General features: G+C 47.2%; 1 protein-coding gene across 23 annotated transcripts; it reads right to left on the minus strand.

The window, feature by feature from the left end:
• Positions 1-248: 248 nt before the first annotated feature.
• LOC309594786 (mitotic-spindle organizing protein 2B-like) lies at positions 249-13267 on the minus strand. 23 transcript variants are annotated; one of them, XR_014229144.1, is made up of 5 exons: positions 13103-13267; positions 12888-13033; positions 5879-8696; positions 5127-5247; positions 529-4955 (listed from the first exon to the last, which is right to left on the minus strand). XR_014229144.1 is itself a non-coding variant. In XM_082321131.1 (3 exons), the coding sequence occupies exons 1-3, from the start codon at positions 13240-13242 to the stop codon at positions 357-359; spliced, it is 447 nt and encodes a 148-aa protein (XP_082177257.1). In that variant the 5' UTR covers positions 13243-13267; the 3' UTR covers positions 249-356. The 23 variants fall into 23 exon arrangements, 3 of the variants coding, with proteins under 3 accessions (XP_082177257.1, XP_082177259.1, XP_082177258.1); XR_014229147.1 differs by having other exon boundaries at positions 529-4716; positions 4868-4955; positions 5127-8696; XR_014229154.1 differs by adding exons at positions 10673-10707; positions 11429-11567 and having other exon boundaries at positions 529-9655.
• Between the last annotated feature and the right edge of the window lie 4680 nt (positions 13268-17947).

Here is a 17947-nt window from a genome sequence, read left to right on the forward strand (position 1 = left end):
AGCCTGCCAGACTTTCTGCTGCTACAACTAGCGTGAACATATCAAAATGGATTTTAGGGAAAGAGGCAGCAAGCAGCATTGGCTCCGTAAGAGAAGTCATGACTTCTCTGGAGCAACTTGAGCACTATTCCAGGCTTTTCTTAGGCTTCACATCTCTTTCTTTGTCCCAGGTGCCTTCAGGTAACCCCTCGTAGTCTGCGTTGCCAAAGGAAGTTTTGGAAATAAGAAACAAACAGCTCTGTTCCATGTATTACAAATCATGTTTGTCAGATTAATGCACACAACACAAGCAGTTTTAACAAGCACGGTTTATATACATTGTGAAGTATCAAAATACATTGGTTCCAAGAGCTTATTTAGGTACTGTTGCCTCCTCCACTATTCTTTGCAGCAGCTCCTGCTTTCTGCAGCCGGCTCACACTCGGTTGCCGAGGCATCCTCTGGGTAGATCCTTCCCGGCTGCTCCTTTCTGCTAGAACCTGGGTCCCGCTGATAGTAGAACTGGTTTTATTTCTCCCTGAATAAACAAATACATACATTAATTTTCAAGTCCCAACCCTACGTGTCACCCACACAGCATCTAAGATGCAAGCGTTCCTTAGAAATCATGCAAAAGACAAAATTGTATTCAATTTTGCAAATGTATCCAGCATCCAGCACAGAAAGCGATTTGTGAATTCAGCTCAACCAGTATCAGGGCCACAAACCCAAAACAAGCTGCAGTAGGACCATTCTTAATTTTCATCAGGTTTAATCTACAAAGTAACCAGCCACTTTGTTCTTTAAACACTGGCTTTCATTTAGCACAGGAACACCAGCACTGCAAACAGCACTTCAAGAAGAACACGAAGAGCATCTAACACCTCAAGGTTGGGATGAGTGAACCAATGTGCCAGTAAACCCTTCTCTTCATATCACTTCTGTGTCTTGATGAGCAAGTTTGGATTTCCTATCATTTTCCGGGGTTTCCAGGAGCTCAGACTCCTACACAGGACATATTCATAAGTTTTTTTACTGTGTTCAGAAGGTAAGAATTATCCTTCTGTAGACTCAACTGACCATCTCTAAAATGCAACACAACAGCAGAGAGAAGCAATGGGTAGAAAAGTAGAATTTGAGGGAGGCAAGGGGCACACAGCCCACCCTGCTGGATTCAGCTCGTGGACAGAGTGACAGACTGAGGTGTGCTGCAAACAAATGACAGGAGGGGATAAGCGAGGGAGACTGACTTTTCCTTGCACTGGAGAGAACTACTTCAGATGAGAAGTAGGACTCACATTAGGAAAGATAACAAAAATAAAAGAAACATGAGGTAAAAGGGTCATAGCTTTTACTAAAGATAGCAAGCTCCAAGAAGCATCATAAAAAATTAATAGCAGCAAGGAGGAAACAAAACACAGGAATACAGTGAGCTGTAGTTACTGTAGTTGCATGCAATTAAAATGAAGAGTGACATTTTAGCAATCGTTATCAGAGCAACTTCCAGGATACTAACAGATACTGCACACATTGGAATCTCCATGGGCATGGTTTGGAAATCATCATCTTGGATCATTTGTGCTATGGACAGTGAACAGACTGGAGACATGTCTGTTTTACTTACCAAACTGTCCTGTCTCCTTGGAGCAGCTGTCTGAGAACAGGGCTCACATCAATACCACAAAAAAAAGAACCACAAAGACAACCTAAGAACTTCCAAATAAAGAGTATGTGGCCCCTTCCTATCTGTAAAATTTGACAGACTAGGGTGGCAAAAGAAATTCATTCACTTATCCCAGCCAAGTCAGGTGCTCTTAAAAAAGTCTGTTAGTGTAAATCACACTACTGATCTGCCAGCAGTTATCAGCCCAAGCCAGCCAACCAGCCTTGCAATCTTTCTTTGTAGCTCAAGCACTTTAAGCAGTTTCACTAATGCAAGTATTGTCCATGAAAACAAACAAATTACACAAAGACAATACATGATCTCACAGTATTCGAGAGAAAAACTGGCAGGAACAAAAAGCATTATAGTTCACCATGATGCTTTTAGCAATCCAGGACCATGTCTATATGTGAATGCCCTCACATGTATCTATCCAGTAACAGTACAGGTCCTCAACCTGCACTCTAACCATGTGCACATGCAAACAATGGTTCCATTAAGTGCTACTGGGAGTCAGGCCCTTGATCTTCTGACCTAGCTGAAATGACTTGGGAAGAAATAATCACTTTATTGATGAGAAGCGGTGCTCAGACAAAGCATATGTCCTCCATCCTCTTAGCCTCAAAATCACAGTAAAACAAACCAGTTACTTCAACAGCATAAAAAACAACTATTTTTGGAAGCATCCTATCTAGACCTACAAACCAGTCAAGAACAGCTTATGAAGCATGCAAGGACGGGCATGGTTTGTGTACTTCTGCCAGTTAAAACACTATCAGAGATAAACAGGGTCAATTAATACAAAGCACAAAAGCCTTAGAACAAACAGAAACTCTCTGTAATTCAAGTACTACAGAGGGATTCCACTGATATTTTCCTTGGTGACACAAAATGTCCTTATGTTGGAAGTGTCTGGCTGTCATAGAACAACTGCAGCCCAAATAGTTACGGATGCAAGACTGAAGCCAAAAGAGAGCTTAATCAAATACCTCCCTCCCCAGAGATGATTCCAAAAGCGGCAGCTACATGTTTATCTCCTCAAGAGACAGACATAGTTTGAGAAGAATGGTATATGCATGCAAGCAGTGGCAGAAGTGTGCCCTACCTACCTCTGCTAGCTCTCCCCATTTAAAAACAGCAGTGCCTTCTGTGACCAGGCTGCTCACTGGACACATTGATGCTGACCATCTCTGACAAAACCCAAAGCCAAAAGGCTACAGCCACCTCTAGGAGAGGACCACCACCAGATACCGAGGCAGGAGTCTGCAGGGTGGCATAGGGCAAGAAGAGAAAGCTTTAAGTAGCAAAGGGAGGAAGAAGCACCTTCTTGTGTTAAGCAGGAGGCAAGTGAAGACTAATCTAATAAGATTTAGGAAAGGAACCTCTCCCCCCACCCCCCAGTTATGCTTTTAGAAGTGGAAATATAAAGCTCTTCTCTTTCAGTCTCCTCTCTGCTCAACCTACTGTTTTCCCCAGGGGATCCTTTCCTGCCTCTGAGCAGTAACAAATACTACAGATTTTCCTCCCACTGGTAAATAAATAAATAAAATGCTATTGGTACATTTACTTGTAACACAGTCAGGGATATCAGGACTGCAACAATCTCAAAATATCTCCCTTAGTGCATATGGGCAGTAACTATGGGCTAGAGCAACCGCGAGAGTAGATTTAACTTCTCCAAAATCCTGCTCTTGTTTCTGTCTCACAGTAGGGCTTACACCAGTGCAGTAAATCAGCCGGCCTTTCTAGACAAGCAAAGACTCAGTTTTAGGTGTGAACAAAAAAAACTTGTAAGAGCAGAAGTCCCTCCTTCTTGCAATCACTACGTGTTACTATAAGGACTAAAGAGACACCTTTTGCCCAATCACCAGAAGTGCGCACAGTGATGGGACTCACTTCAAATCTCATCACCTCCTGACCATGGAAAAAATCTCACGACACAGCTAGACTTCACCCTCCAAAGCAGTCCCAGTATGTGACTGTGGCTTGTTAACTCCATCCTTTACCAGACTGCCAGGTTTGCCCTGCAGTCTTCCTTGCAACCCTACATAACTATCACAAGTCCTCTTCTGCAACACAAACCAGCAGGTTCTCAGGTCTTCGAAGCTGCTGCCATATCTTTAACAGCTAATACACACATGGCACATGTTTTGGCTCTGGCGAGAGCCAAAACATCACCCCTGCTAAAGCAGTCTCCCTGAGAAGACAGAGTAAAGAGGACAGGTAAGACTGGCAGAATATGTCTCAACAAACACAGCTGAGTTGTTTTGAAACAGAGGAAGAGGAAAAAATAAGAAGATGGTTTTCAAATGCACCTTCCAAAGCAGCTAAGACCTTAAGTATGCATTGAGCAGAAGGCCATTACTTAAGCACATTTCCTCTTGCAAACACTTATCTGAAGAGAAGGATTTGGAGAAAGAACACAAATAAGTTGAGACCTACACAGGCCCACAAATCACCTGCACAGAACTTCTATCCTCATCTCTTCTCCAGTAAGCCTGTTTCCTCAAAACAGGTTAAGTATTCAACTGCATTACTAGATGTCACCACAAAAGCAAGCTTAAATTAACAAGTCCCAGATCCTATTGAAGATACTGACAAGCCTCCTTAGGTGCTCAAATATCTCAGTTTAACACATTGGCTAAGAAGCCTCTAAATGAGATGTCTGAAGGTGGGTTAAGGTACAGAGCAATTCCCCCCTCCCAGAGCAGAGGTCTCCATTAGTCTGTTGAATCTCACAGTCCTTTTCCAAGGCAACTCTCTGAAATAATCCTTCATCTACACAATGGATGGATTCTCCCTTACTCTAGTATCCATGTTACCTTACGAGGCTGCAAACTTAACCATCCATGAAGTGTCTGGTTTACTGAATACAAGGTTTTCATTCACTTTTTCCACTCTTTTGAGACATGGCTCCCTTCAAGGCTGCTCAGCAGAGCCACAGGAGCTCCTCTCCCATCCACTGATCAGCATGAAACGCACCAGACTTTTCCCGACAAATCTTCCTGTGCTCCTAGTTGCTCCTCATTTTACTAGTTTTCACCACCACACTTGCGATAGTCTCCTTTCCTCTCCTTCTCTTACACATAGATTACAGAAAGAGAAGATGGAGAAGAGGTCAGTCATTTTTCTCAGCTCTATTCAGTCCATATTTATAAGATTTTCTGAGTGTTTCTTTGGTTGGTTGGGGGTGAAGAATGAATTAGGTGTCACTCATGAACTCACATCTCATTGCTTTGCCACAAAGCTGCACATGACAAGTCTGGCATTTACAGCATTCCTCTAAATCCCTTTTCTTTCTGTCAGTTCTTGCCTTGCAGAGCATGAAAAAGAAAAAGAAGCTTGAAAATCAGCCTGAAAAGACATATTAAAAAATTATCCCAGTGCAGTGTTTAGCTCAAATACCCAGCAGAGGGGAAGCCTCATAGCCTCAGGTAAACCTACAAACCTTCTGCAGGGAAAGCATGATAGGAGAGAGACCTACACTGGCCAGAGATCACCAGTCCTCTCTGCTACTTGCTCATGGTGATAGTGCTGCCAATGTCACCCGAGTCCTGGTTTTAGCCATCCATCCGCATTAACTTGCCCATCCATGTCCATCACACCTAGAATATATATAAAAACATTACACAAAACCACCCAGGCTACTGAAGAGATCCCAATACCTTCAGGGAATACATCTGCACACAGTTTCCTCTTGAACTGTGGCCTGTTCAAAAGCCACCAGCTTCTCCAATGGTCACAGCCACGTACTTATAACTAAATCACTTGGCTAGTTTGCAACAGGCTCTCACCATACACACAGCGCTGCAAAGAACATAGGACACTTAAAAGAAAAAGAGTATGGAAGAAGCATATGCCTCTTAAATAATATTTTATTCCCTTAAAAACGTTACTCAGACAGGAGGAAGTCTTTAACAGATTCCTTCCCCAAAGACAGTAGTGCAGGTTGCATCACAGCATATAATACAGCTTTCTCCCCATTCAAAAGGTAAAGATTCCGTAAAATAACAAGTATGTCTAGACTTTAGTTTTCAAAGCACATTACCCAGAGCAAAATATATTTTCATGGGAATGATGAAGCCACCTATTCTTTTGGGACTAGGTCCACGTCAGGTTTTAAGCTTTCCAGCCTAGACCTTTTGCAAGTTATTCCCAGCATAAGGAAAAAGAAATAAAAGCTGTTTGTCTGCTGTTTCTGCTGAAGTAGAAAAAGACTGCTTCACTACCTCTCACCTGTATTTTGAGAGTATCAAAATTTATTATCACCTCCCGGGAGAGGAAAGGAGCTGGAACTTTTAACCAAGGGACCTCCAACCATCCAAGAAAGCACAGTACAGCTGAGAGGTTTTTTAATCAGTTGCAAAATAACTGACATCAGCACCTGCAAACCAGAAAATACTTTATTGTAATTTCTGTATCACAAGATGAACAAGGTCTATAAATTGAAACTATTCAGTTGCTGATGGACTAAAGAAACACCTACAATACAGAAAAGTTAAAATTTAAAAGAAGTGTATTCTGGAATGGGAGCCTCGGGGGAAGGGGGAATAAAAGCAACTCCTCCACATCAGGCTTGCTCTGAACATAAAACTTCTTGCCCCATGTAATTACCATGTCCATCATTTCACAAAACAAGAATAAAGGCCTCTAACTCAAAAGGCTTAAACTCTACTGCTTATGGTAGAAAGAGTTGGAGGGATCGGGAGTTGCAAGACGAAGATCTGGAAGGCAATCTAACTGCTCTTTACTGAATTTAGGAAATCCACTTATTGGAACAGTATTGATGAAGTACTGAAAAAAACTGGGTACGAGTGAAGCAACTAAGTAAGAAAACCACGATCAGGACCGTATCGGTCCTTTGATTAGTCATAAGTCACCTATAGATCGCTCCACAGATTTTTTTTTTTTTTTTTCAGGGAAGACACACAGACCACGAAGTATCCCACTACAACATTTACTGGTGCGTGGCACAATTTAAGAATGCATTACTATGAGTTAGATACCATGGATATATTTAATCTACAATTAAAGCATCATAGCCAGTATAACCAACAGGAAAATTCACTGTATGATGTATAAAAACCAGATTAAATACATGTAAGAGAAATCCTTAGCATCTCTGGGGAGGTTCCTTCCACCTTATCCAAGCTCCACATAGCATTATCCTTGTCAGCTACCTTATCTCCTTAATACTGCATTACAAATCCCGCATCGAGATGAACACTAAGATAATGCAAGGCTGAGTAAGTGGACTGTGAGTATAAGAGGAATGCAAAGCAGCTAGCATGGCCAGCCAGCAGTACCCAAGAGTGATGCCAGTCACTGTGGGTCCTTGCAGCAATAGTCATCATCCCAAAAGGCTCACCACAGCTAAAGACAGACAATAAAGAGAAAGTGCAAGAAATAAGAAGTGAGAAAAAGGGATGAAAAGGGAAGGCTACAAAACACAAGGATGGCAAGACAAACACACAGGGAGGACAAAGTTGGCAACAAGCCGCACAGTAGAGAGAGGGATATTTCGGAAATAATTAAAACAGAAACACTTAGAAAAGACCTTGATTGTATCTAAGTATTTACACAGGAAGAACGTAGTTACAAATGCAGGGGCAGAAAAGGAACTTATGATTCTCAAAAAGCATATTTTCCACGCAGACAAGGAAAGCACACCTCGTGAACCCTTCACCAAGCCCATGGCTGGTGGTAGGCTCAGTGCCATTTCCAACAGACACCCAAATGCGACGCAGTTTCATGGGGCAGGAAAGCATTCTGACCTCTGCTATGCAGAACAGGAGGCTGCAATGGTTCCTTGCAGCCTTAAAATCCATAGACCAGGCGAAAGGTCTATAACAAGAGACAAGATTTTGAGAAGCAAGCTCATGTTAACACCACATTCAGTAGCTGGGGCAAAGCTCTAGGAAGTAACTTATGGAAGACACTTGGGCTGGGGAAGTAGGGAATGGGGAAAAAACAGTTGGAGCGCAAAGAGTGAGAGAAGCATCAAAGAATATTCATCAGCCTAGGAAAAAGAGCAGAGCATTGACATATGCATGTCAATAAAGAGGTAGAAAACTGCAGGGAAACCACCAGGGGCTTGAGGATTGGCTAATGGGAACAGAAAGCGTGGAAATAATATGTAAGAAAATGGCCTATGTAACTACACAAAGGCAAACGATATACATACCTAGCCTAGGCCAAAACCAACACCACTGTCCTAATGGGTATGCACACCCCCTCCTCGCATGCACAGAAAGAAATTGCCCAGATAGCCTTTCTCTTTAAAATCAGCTCTTTCCCTCCCAAATCAACAACTGTTGAGGAATCATTTTGAATGCAACTTGCATGAAGCTGTATGTAGATAAATGTGCCAGATGGATGCTCCAATACTCAAACACAGTAATTTTGAGCCAGCTATCATGAATTCAGTTACCAGCAAACACAGCTCCATGCAGAACACCATGGCTATTCTCTATGGGAAAATGCAAAATAAAGTCATTAATATTAGACTCCCTGTTGTTTTAGCTGTAAAAAAATCTGAAATAACTACCGGGGGGCACACACACCACACCGTCCCCCTGCTACCAGTAGCATTGTTCAGAAATGCTGTAAGACTTTTTTTAGCTGCTTTAAAAAAACCTCCCTGCACCATGATGGGCTGAGAAGCCTAAGCTCTCATCGTTACTGATAAAACTCGATCAGAGCAGTCTTGGCTAATCTTCAGTGAGACCTGGATTACTTCAGCCACTTGTCTGCGTTCCGACAAAGGAGGAAGCATGGGAGAAAGAGCAGGTACGCAGAGCTGAAGGACACTGTGCGAAGCAGCTTGGCAAGCTTATATAGGACAGTCACTGTTCTTTGCATTAGCACAAGGAGCTCTGGCTTTATCAGCAGTCACAAGTCCCAGCTGTGCAGAAGAGGTATCTCCCATCTCCAAATGCCTGGTCCTGCATGGAAGCCGCACCATCCTCTTCTTAAACGGAAGCAGCATCTTCCAACAAGAGATGGCAGGGCCAACAGCAGATACAGCTTTGGTTCCCCTTCCCCGCAGCAGTTCCTAAAGAGAAAGGAGGCAAGGCAAGCCAAACGCTTCTGCAGAACAAATCCAGCCCAGAGGACACCCCCAGTCACCCTATTAACACTTACCCAACTCCTGAATGATGGACTTGGACCGTGCCCAGAACTAGAAAGCTCAGTGAACAAGGAGTGATTCCTCCTCCTCTTCAATTTGAGCTAGCTGTTTGTTTCTCCAATTTAAGGAGAGAAAATTACTCTGCTGTAGCTATGCTGATTTTGGTGGGATCTTTATTTCAGCAACACACTTTCCCCCAAGGGCTACAGTAAAATAAGCTCCTGTCTTAAGCTACAGATAGTTCAAATCCTAATTCAGCCTTAAGGCGGTCCAGTAAAACACAGACAAGACTGGCACTGATGGCCCAGTTCTGCTTTAGATCATTACCAATTTCCATGAATTGAGAGATCTCTCCGGACGCCTGTTTGTTTTCATGACCTTCAACCAGGAGTCCTACACATCTTTCTCAGACACTCCAGGCACACTGCTCCACGTGTCTACACAGCACTGCGGCATCAGATATAAGCTAGCCAAAATTTGCACAAAGCTGCAATTAAAGCTGCAGAAGCTTGTCCCCTTGCACTTGATGCCCATCTTAGGTCAGGCTGGGCACTGAGCTAACATAGACTCTCCTTTGACTAAATCACAGCAAGTGCAGACATCTGCCTTCCATCCGAGAGGCTACAGAAACATATCCTCACAAGGAGAGCTGGACAATGTGTCCTCTTCTCAATGTTAATGAGATCTTACCAGTACTTCATATACTCACAGAAACGAGGATGCAGGACTAAGGTTGTGATAAGCCACCGCTGAGCTTAAGTTCTGCTCAAAGAATTTTCTGAGAGAGTTAGCTTTTCAATGGTGGTTTTATTCACAAAGGAATTGGCTGCTGTCTAACATCAGTGGGTGCTGGGTGACAGCAAAGTCACTTGGGCTGACAGAAACTAAAAAGAGAAGGTTTCATTCAAAGTGAGATACGGCTCTAATATAACACAAGCTTCCAGAAAACAAAAAAAAAATAACCCAACACAGCTGGGAAGACCAAATCTTCTAGGAAGGCATGCAAGTGCTGCCGATTAGAATTTGGTCAGGACTGAGTGTGATGAGAGAGAGGAGGCCAAAGTGCCCCTCCATCATCATTACTGAGCACCAGCTTGCAAAGAGAGCAAATCCAAGTTCAGCATTTAATGTTTTACCACGTTTGCAGTGAAACTGTGGCTTGATGGGCATGATCCTCCTGTCTCAGTAAGCTGCATATGATCTGGTGATCTCAGTGCATCAACTAGCCCTGAAGATATATTTTAGCCTTGTGAAATAAAGCAGCAATGCGAAATAAGCTGCAACAGGAGACACTGAAGGCCAAACTAATACTGTGAACATTCACCACGAGCAGTGCAGAGCTATCATCATCTTTCTCTGAACTTCACTACACTTCTCCCTCGGTTCCGAGGGCTTGTCACAGTGCACTCGAGGATCAAAACATGTCGATTTTAAAGGGAAACTATGGAGAGGAAAGTCTGGCCAGAGACACTAGGACTGCAATCTGACTCAGGCACCATCTTGGACCAGAAGATGCTCTGCTGAAGATGCAGAATGAACATCCTGGATTGATGCAGGCACAAACGAATCAAGCTCCCAAGCCAGATACTAGTTCCTAGAAACTCATAGCCTCTCTAAGGTGCTTGCAGCACCTCAAGCTGGCAGGAGGCAATGATTAAGGTCATATCGACTCCACCTGAGGGTTTCTGGCTTTTCCTCTTGAGGAATTTAATGCAGATGGACAAAACAAGTTGCCATCTGACTGTTTCAAATCTGAGCTGGCCTACTGCTAGCCAAAGCTAGCCCATGGCAGTAGCCCAGAGCTAGAAAAATCTCATTTTTACAGGAAGTGCCACAGAAACAGCATACAGGAGAGAACAAAAACTAATCCAGATTAAGACAGACAGGAACAAAAACCTTACCAAAGTTCCTTCATAGTTTGAGTGGCCCATCACACCTGAAGCACCAACAAAGGAGAAGAAGAGACAGCAAAATTTAGCAGCATCTTTTGTTCAAAATCACTGCTCTTTTGAGATGTTTCCTCTCAACATGGTACCGGAATAGCATGCTGCTTCTTATTTAAAATATCCAAGTGCTGCACCTCTCTCATTTTGCTCAGGGAAAAGCAGTCAGCCAGGTGTCATCTTTTTCCCCTGAGCAACTTTAGAGTCACTTCTCAGTACATGTAAGGCTGTTCTCTTTACCACAACCAACTTCTCTGCAAGAAATTCTTAATCAAGAGCATCTCTTGAGAAAGGGAAACCTGTTCACAGTGAAGTCCATGGAGTCCTGGATGCTTTATCCACATGCTCCGATTCCCATTTGGCCTTTAGCAAACTTCCTCTGTGCAGACACCCTCAGCTGCTCAATGAAGTGATTCTCACCCATTTACCATGTGGGAATCCACAGCAGAAGCAGCAGGCTCTGCTACTGTAAAGGTGCCTCAGATCGTGGCATAATCAATCTTACCCTAAAACTTACTGCTTATAGTTGGTCAAACAAATCTTGTCTTTCAATTTCACTTTCTATAGAACTTACCACCAGACTTGCAAGCACAGCCATGAGAATAAACACCTCCTACCACCAAGGCAGCCTCAGCAGTGAGACTAGACTAAGCTGTAGTACACTATCACAACAAGGAAACCTTACTTCCCCCCCCCCTCCCCCGCTCCAGTTACCTATGCCAACAAAGTTTTTCTTTCTTGCCCCGTTCTCTGTGTTCCCAGCACAGTCCTTGCTGACAGTTACTTCTCAAGTTTTGCTTCAAAATTCATCATGGGTCAACAGAGACCCATCAGCTACAACAGAGTTTTCACCCTGAAACAGAGACAGGAAGGGAGAACAGGATACACAATATAATTCAACTTGACCTCAGCCATTTCTATGCTCCTGTTGGGTGAACAAGTGCATCCATGTTACTGGTATGGCAGTGCTGAGGTGTGCAGCAAGCCAAGCTTTCCACGTGCAATTTTGTTCTTGGCAACCACAGACAATGATCACAAAACCTTGCTGTTTTCGCCATTGCCCCTTTCTACTGTATTTCTGAGCGCAAGAGAAATGAGAGCCTTTTCACCGTGAATTCAAGCTTAGTGACAGCAGACTTATTTTAGTTACCTCTTTTTAAACCTTTTGGAAGTAATCTACAGAGATTGTGAGCTACCAGCCAAAAGTCACTTCAGGAAGTTCAAGGAGTAAGTAAAAGTTTTATTAGAACTGGTTTAGGGGAAAAAAAAAAAAAAAAATATATGGCACAGCTTCAAGGCTACATTTGTTACTGTCCACCAAGATTAGAGCATTAACAAAAGATAATTACATTCAAAAGCAGTCACTATTTTAGCCAACAATCCCACACAGCCTCCCATTTCACTTTCCCACCTAATTACAATCCACCAGGCATGGAAGCCGCTGGCCGAGCGGCAGAAGCCACCACGGTACTTGGGGACAGAACAGAGGAAGCACTGCAGCTCCCCTCGTTTTCCGGGCATTCCTAATGTACCGGAAACTTTACTTTTTTTGAGTTAGATACAAGTGAAACAGCATTGTGTAATACTGTGTACTAAGGATTTGGGTTTTTTTTTTGTTAAAGGCTTGGAAGGCAGAGCCCGGAGGCTACAAAATCCAGGGCAAGTGACTCCAGCAACCTCTCCCCCCGACATACCGCGCCGCTCCTCCACACCCGGCCCCCTACGCTGCCTAAAAAGAATAAAAATTAAGAAAAAAGGGTGCGGACAGCAGGCGCAGCGGCCCGGGCCCAGGGGTGACGGGGCTCTCTCTCCACAGGATCCCGCGCAAAGCCCCCGCCGGGCCCGGCCCCGCGGCTCACACCGAGCGGGCCCCTCGGGGGCCGGCCGAGCCCCGCCTCGGGCCCAGCCGCCCGGCCCGCGGCCCCCTCCCCGCGGCGGGGTGAGCGCCGCGGCCGGCAGGAGGGGCGGGGAGGCCGCGGGGCAGTGGGCAGGCCGCGGGGGAGGCCCGGGAGAGCGGCGGGCGGACCCCGAGCCGCGGCGGCCGCAGGGCGGAGGCGAGGGGGAGGGGGGCGGGGGCCCGGCCGTCCTCGGGGGGCTCTGCACGGGGAGACACGGGAATTAGGGCCCGCCGCCGCCGTTCCCCCGCCGCCGCCCGCCCCTGCCCGCCGCCTACCTCGGGTGTCGGCGGGGAGCGGCGCCGGCGCGGCGGGGGGTCCGCCCTCTGGTCCCGGCGGCAGCCGCTGCCCAGCGCACATGGACTTGAGCACCTGGAAGACGGCGAGCGGCGCCACGTTCATGCGCAGCAGGTCCAGCAGCACCCTGCGGGGATACCCATCAGCGGAGGCACCGGCGGCACTGGGAGCACCGGCAGTCGCCCCCGCCACTCACCGGAACACCTCCGGGTCCAGCCCGCTGCCCGCCGCCTGCGCCAGCTCGAACAGCTCCGCCTCCTCCGCGCTCAGCAGCTGCTTCCGCCGCAGCCGCACCTCCGCCATCGCCGCCGCCATCGCCGCCGCCGCCTCCGACATGGCGGCGCCTCGCGCGGCCTCACTGTGAGCGCCCCCCTCCGCTGCTGCAAGGCTTAGTCCTGGGCACGGCGGGCTTTGCCCCGGCCCGGCTCCTCCCGCCCGGGCCCGGCAGGTGGCAGCCGCGCTCCAGCCGCAGCTGAGGCCTGCCCAGCGGGGTGGGGGGTGCTCGGCGGGGCACCCGGACCTCTTCCACCCTCACCCTCCCGCTCCCCCGAGGGCTCCTCTGCTGCCCCCCGGGCAGGGTTCCCACTCCCCAGGTCCGTAGAGCAGCACTCATGGTGATTTCCTGATGTCTTCCCCAGGTTGCCCTTCAAATTCATTGTGGGCTGCCTTGCTGCATGCCTACATGTACCTCCTCCAAGCTTTCCTGCCTTTTGCACTGGAACATGCCCTCAGCTCGCTGGAAGATGCCTCTCAGTGGCCTCCCCTTCCCTCTCCGTATAGTTAAGCCAAGCTCCTTTCTCGAGGCTTTCTTCGTTGCTGGTGGATGCCTGCCCTGGACCTCCAAACTAGAGGGCATCACCCACGAGGTTGTGGTTCCCCTCACCAACTCTCTCCAGCTTCTCTTCCACAAGCCATCACATTCTTGGCTGAGCAAAACTATGATGTTTCTTTATTCCTACAGGAACAGACATGCTAAGTGTATGGTGGGGGAGACCACACCGAGGATAATGAGCTTCCTTGTATCCACCTGTCTGTGGGCAGGTGAACATGTACTCAATGTAGGCAGCAAACAAGGACACTCCCACCCCCTTGCTGCATTTCTTCTTGCATTTTTCCCTCTGGAAGACAAAAATAGCTGGTTGTCCTCATTGCTGTGGTCATCTGGGTGACTTCTCCTTGTGTGACCATCCTGTGTCCCCCAAGTGATTCGGATCTTGTATCGCAGGGGCCAACTCTGGATGCTGGTTTTAATCCCCTGTCCCTGGACAGGGGTAGGGTATGGAGCTAATGAGAGGCAACGGGAGCGCTTTGGGCCACCGGCAGCACAGCAAATTTGGGTGCGGACAAGCCATACATATCAGCTGCCCCATGGAGCTACACACAGATAATCATCCATGTTCATGTACCCAATTGTCCGCCTCTGCCAGGCTGCAGCATCTCTAATGTGCTTCAGTTCCCAAGCCAGCAGAAAGCATCTCTGGCATCGCGTGGGGAAGAAAATTGGAAATTTGGGTCTTGAGTCACACGGTGGTGAGGAGACATCAAGCTGAGATTGAAATTCCTCTATCTATCTAAATGGAAATGAGCAGCACCTCCGCCATGTCCCCACTCCCCTGTCCTGGCACATGCCGAGACCACGGACAGACCAGCTGCGCTGCCAAATGGATAGCAGAGCTGGGGGGAGGGGGCACAATGCAGGGGTGTCCCCCTTCCTGGCACCACCACAAGAGACCCTGTCTCATCCCTGCATCAAGCCACGGGAGAGAGATGCTCCCACTCCACGCCCTGAGCAACATGCAAGCGTGTCAAAATCATCACCTGCCACAGACTGACCTGACCTTGCATTCTGACGGGTGTTCAGCCTCGCTAACAGACACACATTTACTGCAGCTGCTAAGATGGGAATGAGATGTATGATGATAAAAGGATCTTGCTGCTAATGGCCCTGTGTGCAACCAGCCCAGCAGGGACAGTTATCATGGTGCTGATAACCAGAGCAGCTGCTGCCAGCGCGAATTACCATGCTGTCTGCGGGGCCAGCAGTGGCAGAGCCACAAAGCCTGGTGTTGCCCTGAATGATGGACTTTCAGAGGGACCCTCAGCTGAGCAGGGCAGTGTGGGGTCTGTGATGCAGAGGGGACTGGGCAACATCCCTGTGCTTGCTCTCTTGCCTGCTCTGGCGTATGATGTGCTGCTTCCTTTGGGACTGGCTAGAAATAAAATGCAAGCGCAAGACTGCTCACCACATGGGTGATGCGCTCTCCAGCCCTTCCTGGTCCCACCTGGACCACTTCCCTCAGCCCGTGGCATCTGGGAGCTTAGCTGCAAGTCACAGCAGAAGAGGCCAAGATGCTTTTTTAGGTCAGCCCCTCTCTGGAAAAGAAGAAAACCAGGAACCACCTTCCCTACAACAAACTGGAGAAGTCTCAGCTTGTACCTCCTCCTTCCTAGCCCCAGCCAGCTCCAGCTGGCAGCTCTCCCTGCATGCTCTGGTCACCAGCATCACAAACAGGGCTTGGAGACTTTCCCAGGGCAAGGAATGGGAGGAGTCTCTGATATCCCAGTTTTCCCCTTTTGCTCTCCCAAGTCCACAGGTCAGTAAAGGAAGTCATTGGAATCCCATAAACATCCCCTGAGAAGATCTCAATTACTGGAGCTGCAATCTGGGGAGGACCTGGGACTCTGGCTTAAATGGCATCCTGGACGCTGGGTCTTGCTGCCTACTACAGGCACCCTCCATTACCTCTGTCAGGACTTTAACACCTAGTCACCACACAGCCCACGGTTTCCAGAGCAGGACAGCCCAGGATGGTGGTGCTAGGCTGCATCTCAGCCCTTGTAAGACGCGGTTATGAGAGGGGTAGAGCAGATGGGGGCAGAGGAGGCTTGGACAGCCTGTGTATGCAGAAGGAAAAGGGAATTAGGTGCAGCACAGAGCCCACAGTCTTTACCACAAATTACCAGCTAGATTTGGGGGGTTGCTCAGACATCAGGACACAATGCTAGTACCTTGCACGCATGCGGAAAGCACTGCTGCAATGTGCCTGCCCAGAGGCCACAAGGGAGATGCATGGGAAAGCAGCTAATGCACATGCAATAAATTAGGATGTTGTGAGCACACGGAGACCATGCTACACCACATGGAGTGCCTACCCATTGCATATGCAGTAAATCCAAGAGTGAGGCATGCACAAGGAGCAAATCAGGCAGACTGTTCCCCTTGGAGAGGGGCAGTGGCATGTGTGAGAAGTGACTTAAGGTGATCTACACAGAGGCAATGAGATGCAAGAGCCTTCCCTGTAAATCAGGACACGCTGTGCATGGTCAGAGAGAGCGCGCTGAGCGCAGGCACTAAAACCAGATGTGCTGTGAATTTGCAGAGAGGTAACCCTTAATGCGTGCAGTAAATCAGGACACGCTGTGCATGCGCAGAGAGGCTGTAATGCTGCATATGGGCAGTAAATCACAGTGCACTGTACATGCGCAGCAAGGCTACCCCATACAGGAACAGTGAGAGAGGATACACATGCAGAGAGCCCCTCAGTCCCATGCAGGCACAGACTGGGACTTGCTGTGTGTTGCCATTTAATGGAGAAAAATTCAGCACGCATACATTTATCCTGGAAATTAAGAGAAAGACTTGTAGCTGTGCAGGTCATCAGGCTGAGCATGATGAGAAAGACAGAGAATGCCTGAGGCAGGACCACCAGATGAGGACACACACTTTGAATGCATGAGATGAGGGTCAACCAGGGGGGTGCTGCATGAGATCGGGGAGGAAAGGAGCAAGGTCACCTCACTGTGAAGGAAGGACCAGATTTAGGATAACCTGGCTATGGCTCAAATAGCGAACAAATGCAGTAGATGTGCCTCCCACATCCAGAAACAGGAAAAGAGGGATTAAAACATATCTAGACTTTCATAACCTTCTGAAGTTTTTTTTGAAGGAAACACAGATTCAAGAGAGGAAGGAAAATGGAAACAGAATTTATCACAGATACATTGTCTCAGTGTACCATAATGATTTTTCTTTGATAATTAACTTAGACAAGGGCAACGAAGCTGGTGAAGGGTCTAGAGAACAAGTCTTATGAGGAGCAGCTAAGGGAGCTGGGGTTGTTTAGTTTGGAGAAGAGAAGGCTGAGGGAAGACCTTATCACTCTCTACAACTACCTGAAAGGAGGCTGTAGTGAGGTGGGGGTTGGGCTCTTCTCCCAGGTAGCAAGCAAGAGGACGAGCAGAAATGGCCTCAAGCTGTGCCGGGGGAGATTTAGATTAGGTATTAGGAAAAATTTCTTCACGGACAGAGTGGCTAGGCATTGGAACAGACTGCCTAGGGAAGTGATGCAATCACAGTCCCTGGAAGCATTCAAAAAACATGTGGATGTGGTGCTTAGGGACATGGTTTAGAGGTGGAACTGGCAGTTAGGTTAACAGTTGGACTCCATGATCTCAGAGGTCCTTTCCAACCTTAATGATTCTATGATTCTATGATTTAGGCTGGTTAGATTTAAGGAAGGAGTTTCATTTGCCACCCAGTATGAATAAACCAGTTTCCAATGCTGGAAGTCATGGGTATAGCAGAGGAGGAACCAGCTGATCAAGTAAATGATGGGTTGTATTAAAAGGGGTGTCTCTGAGCAAAGAAATGCTCCTAGCACTGTTCCTCCACCCCAGTCTTGGGATGACCCCACTAATGTTAATAGCAAGCAGTGCAGGGCTGGGAGTGTGGAGTCATCATGCCTGGGATGCATTTTTGGGAGGGACATAGCCACATCACTAGCAAGGCACTGGAAAGATCTCACCTGGAAGATCTGCCCGAGCATGCTGTTTTGGAGACATGCCTCCAAAATAGTGCAAGGAAAAGGAGAGAACTGCTCACAAGTGTAGACTGAAAATTAGGTGGAGGCATCCAAGCATTTTGGGACAATTTTCAAACAGGGTACCAGGAGCAAGTAACTGGTTTGAGATGATGCTGGGGAAGCCTACTGAATGGACTGGGCAGAGGTGGTCTCTGAATTAGGAGCTGAAACTTGCCCCT

Source organism: Platalea leucorodia (genome assembly GCF_965183815.1).
Source record: "Platalea leucorodia genome assembly, chromosome: 9".
NCBI classification, from domain to species: Eukaryota; Metazoa; Chordata; class Aves; order Pelecaniformes; family Threskiornithidae; genus Platalea; species Platalea leucorodia.

Coding starts and splice junctions, on each gene's coding strand:
- LOC309594786 (XM_082321131.1), bottom strand. CDS start 13,242: ATGTCGGAGGCGGCGGCGGCGATGGCGGCGGCGATGGCGGAGGTGCGG. Junction 13,034..13,102: donor CTGGACCCGGAGGTGTTCCG/GTGAGTGGCGGG, acceptor GTATCCCCGCAG/GGTGCTGCTGGACCTGCTGC. Junction 518..12,887: donor GCTCCCCGCCGACACCCGAG/GTAGGCGGCGGG, acceptor TTGTTTATTCAG/GGAGAAATAAAACCAGTTCT.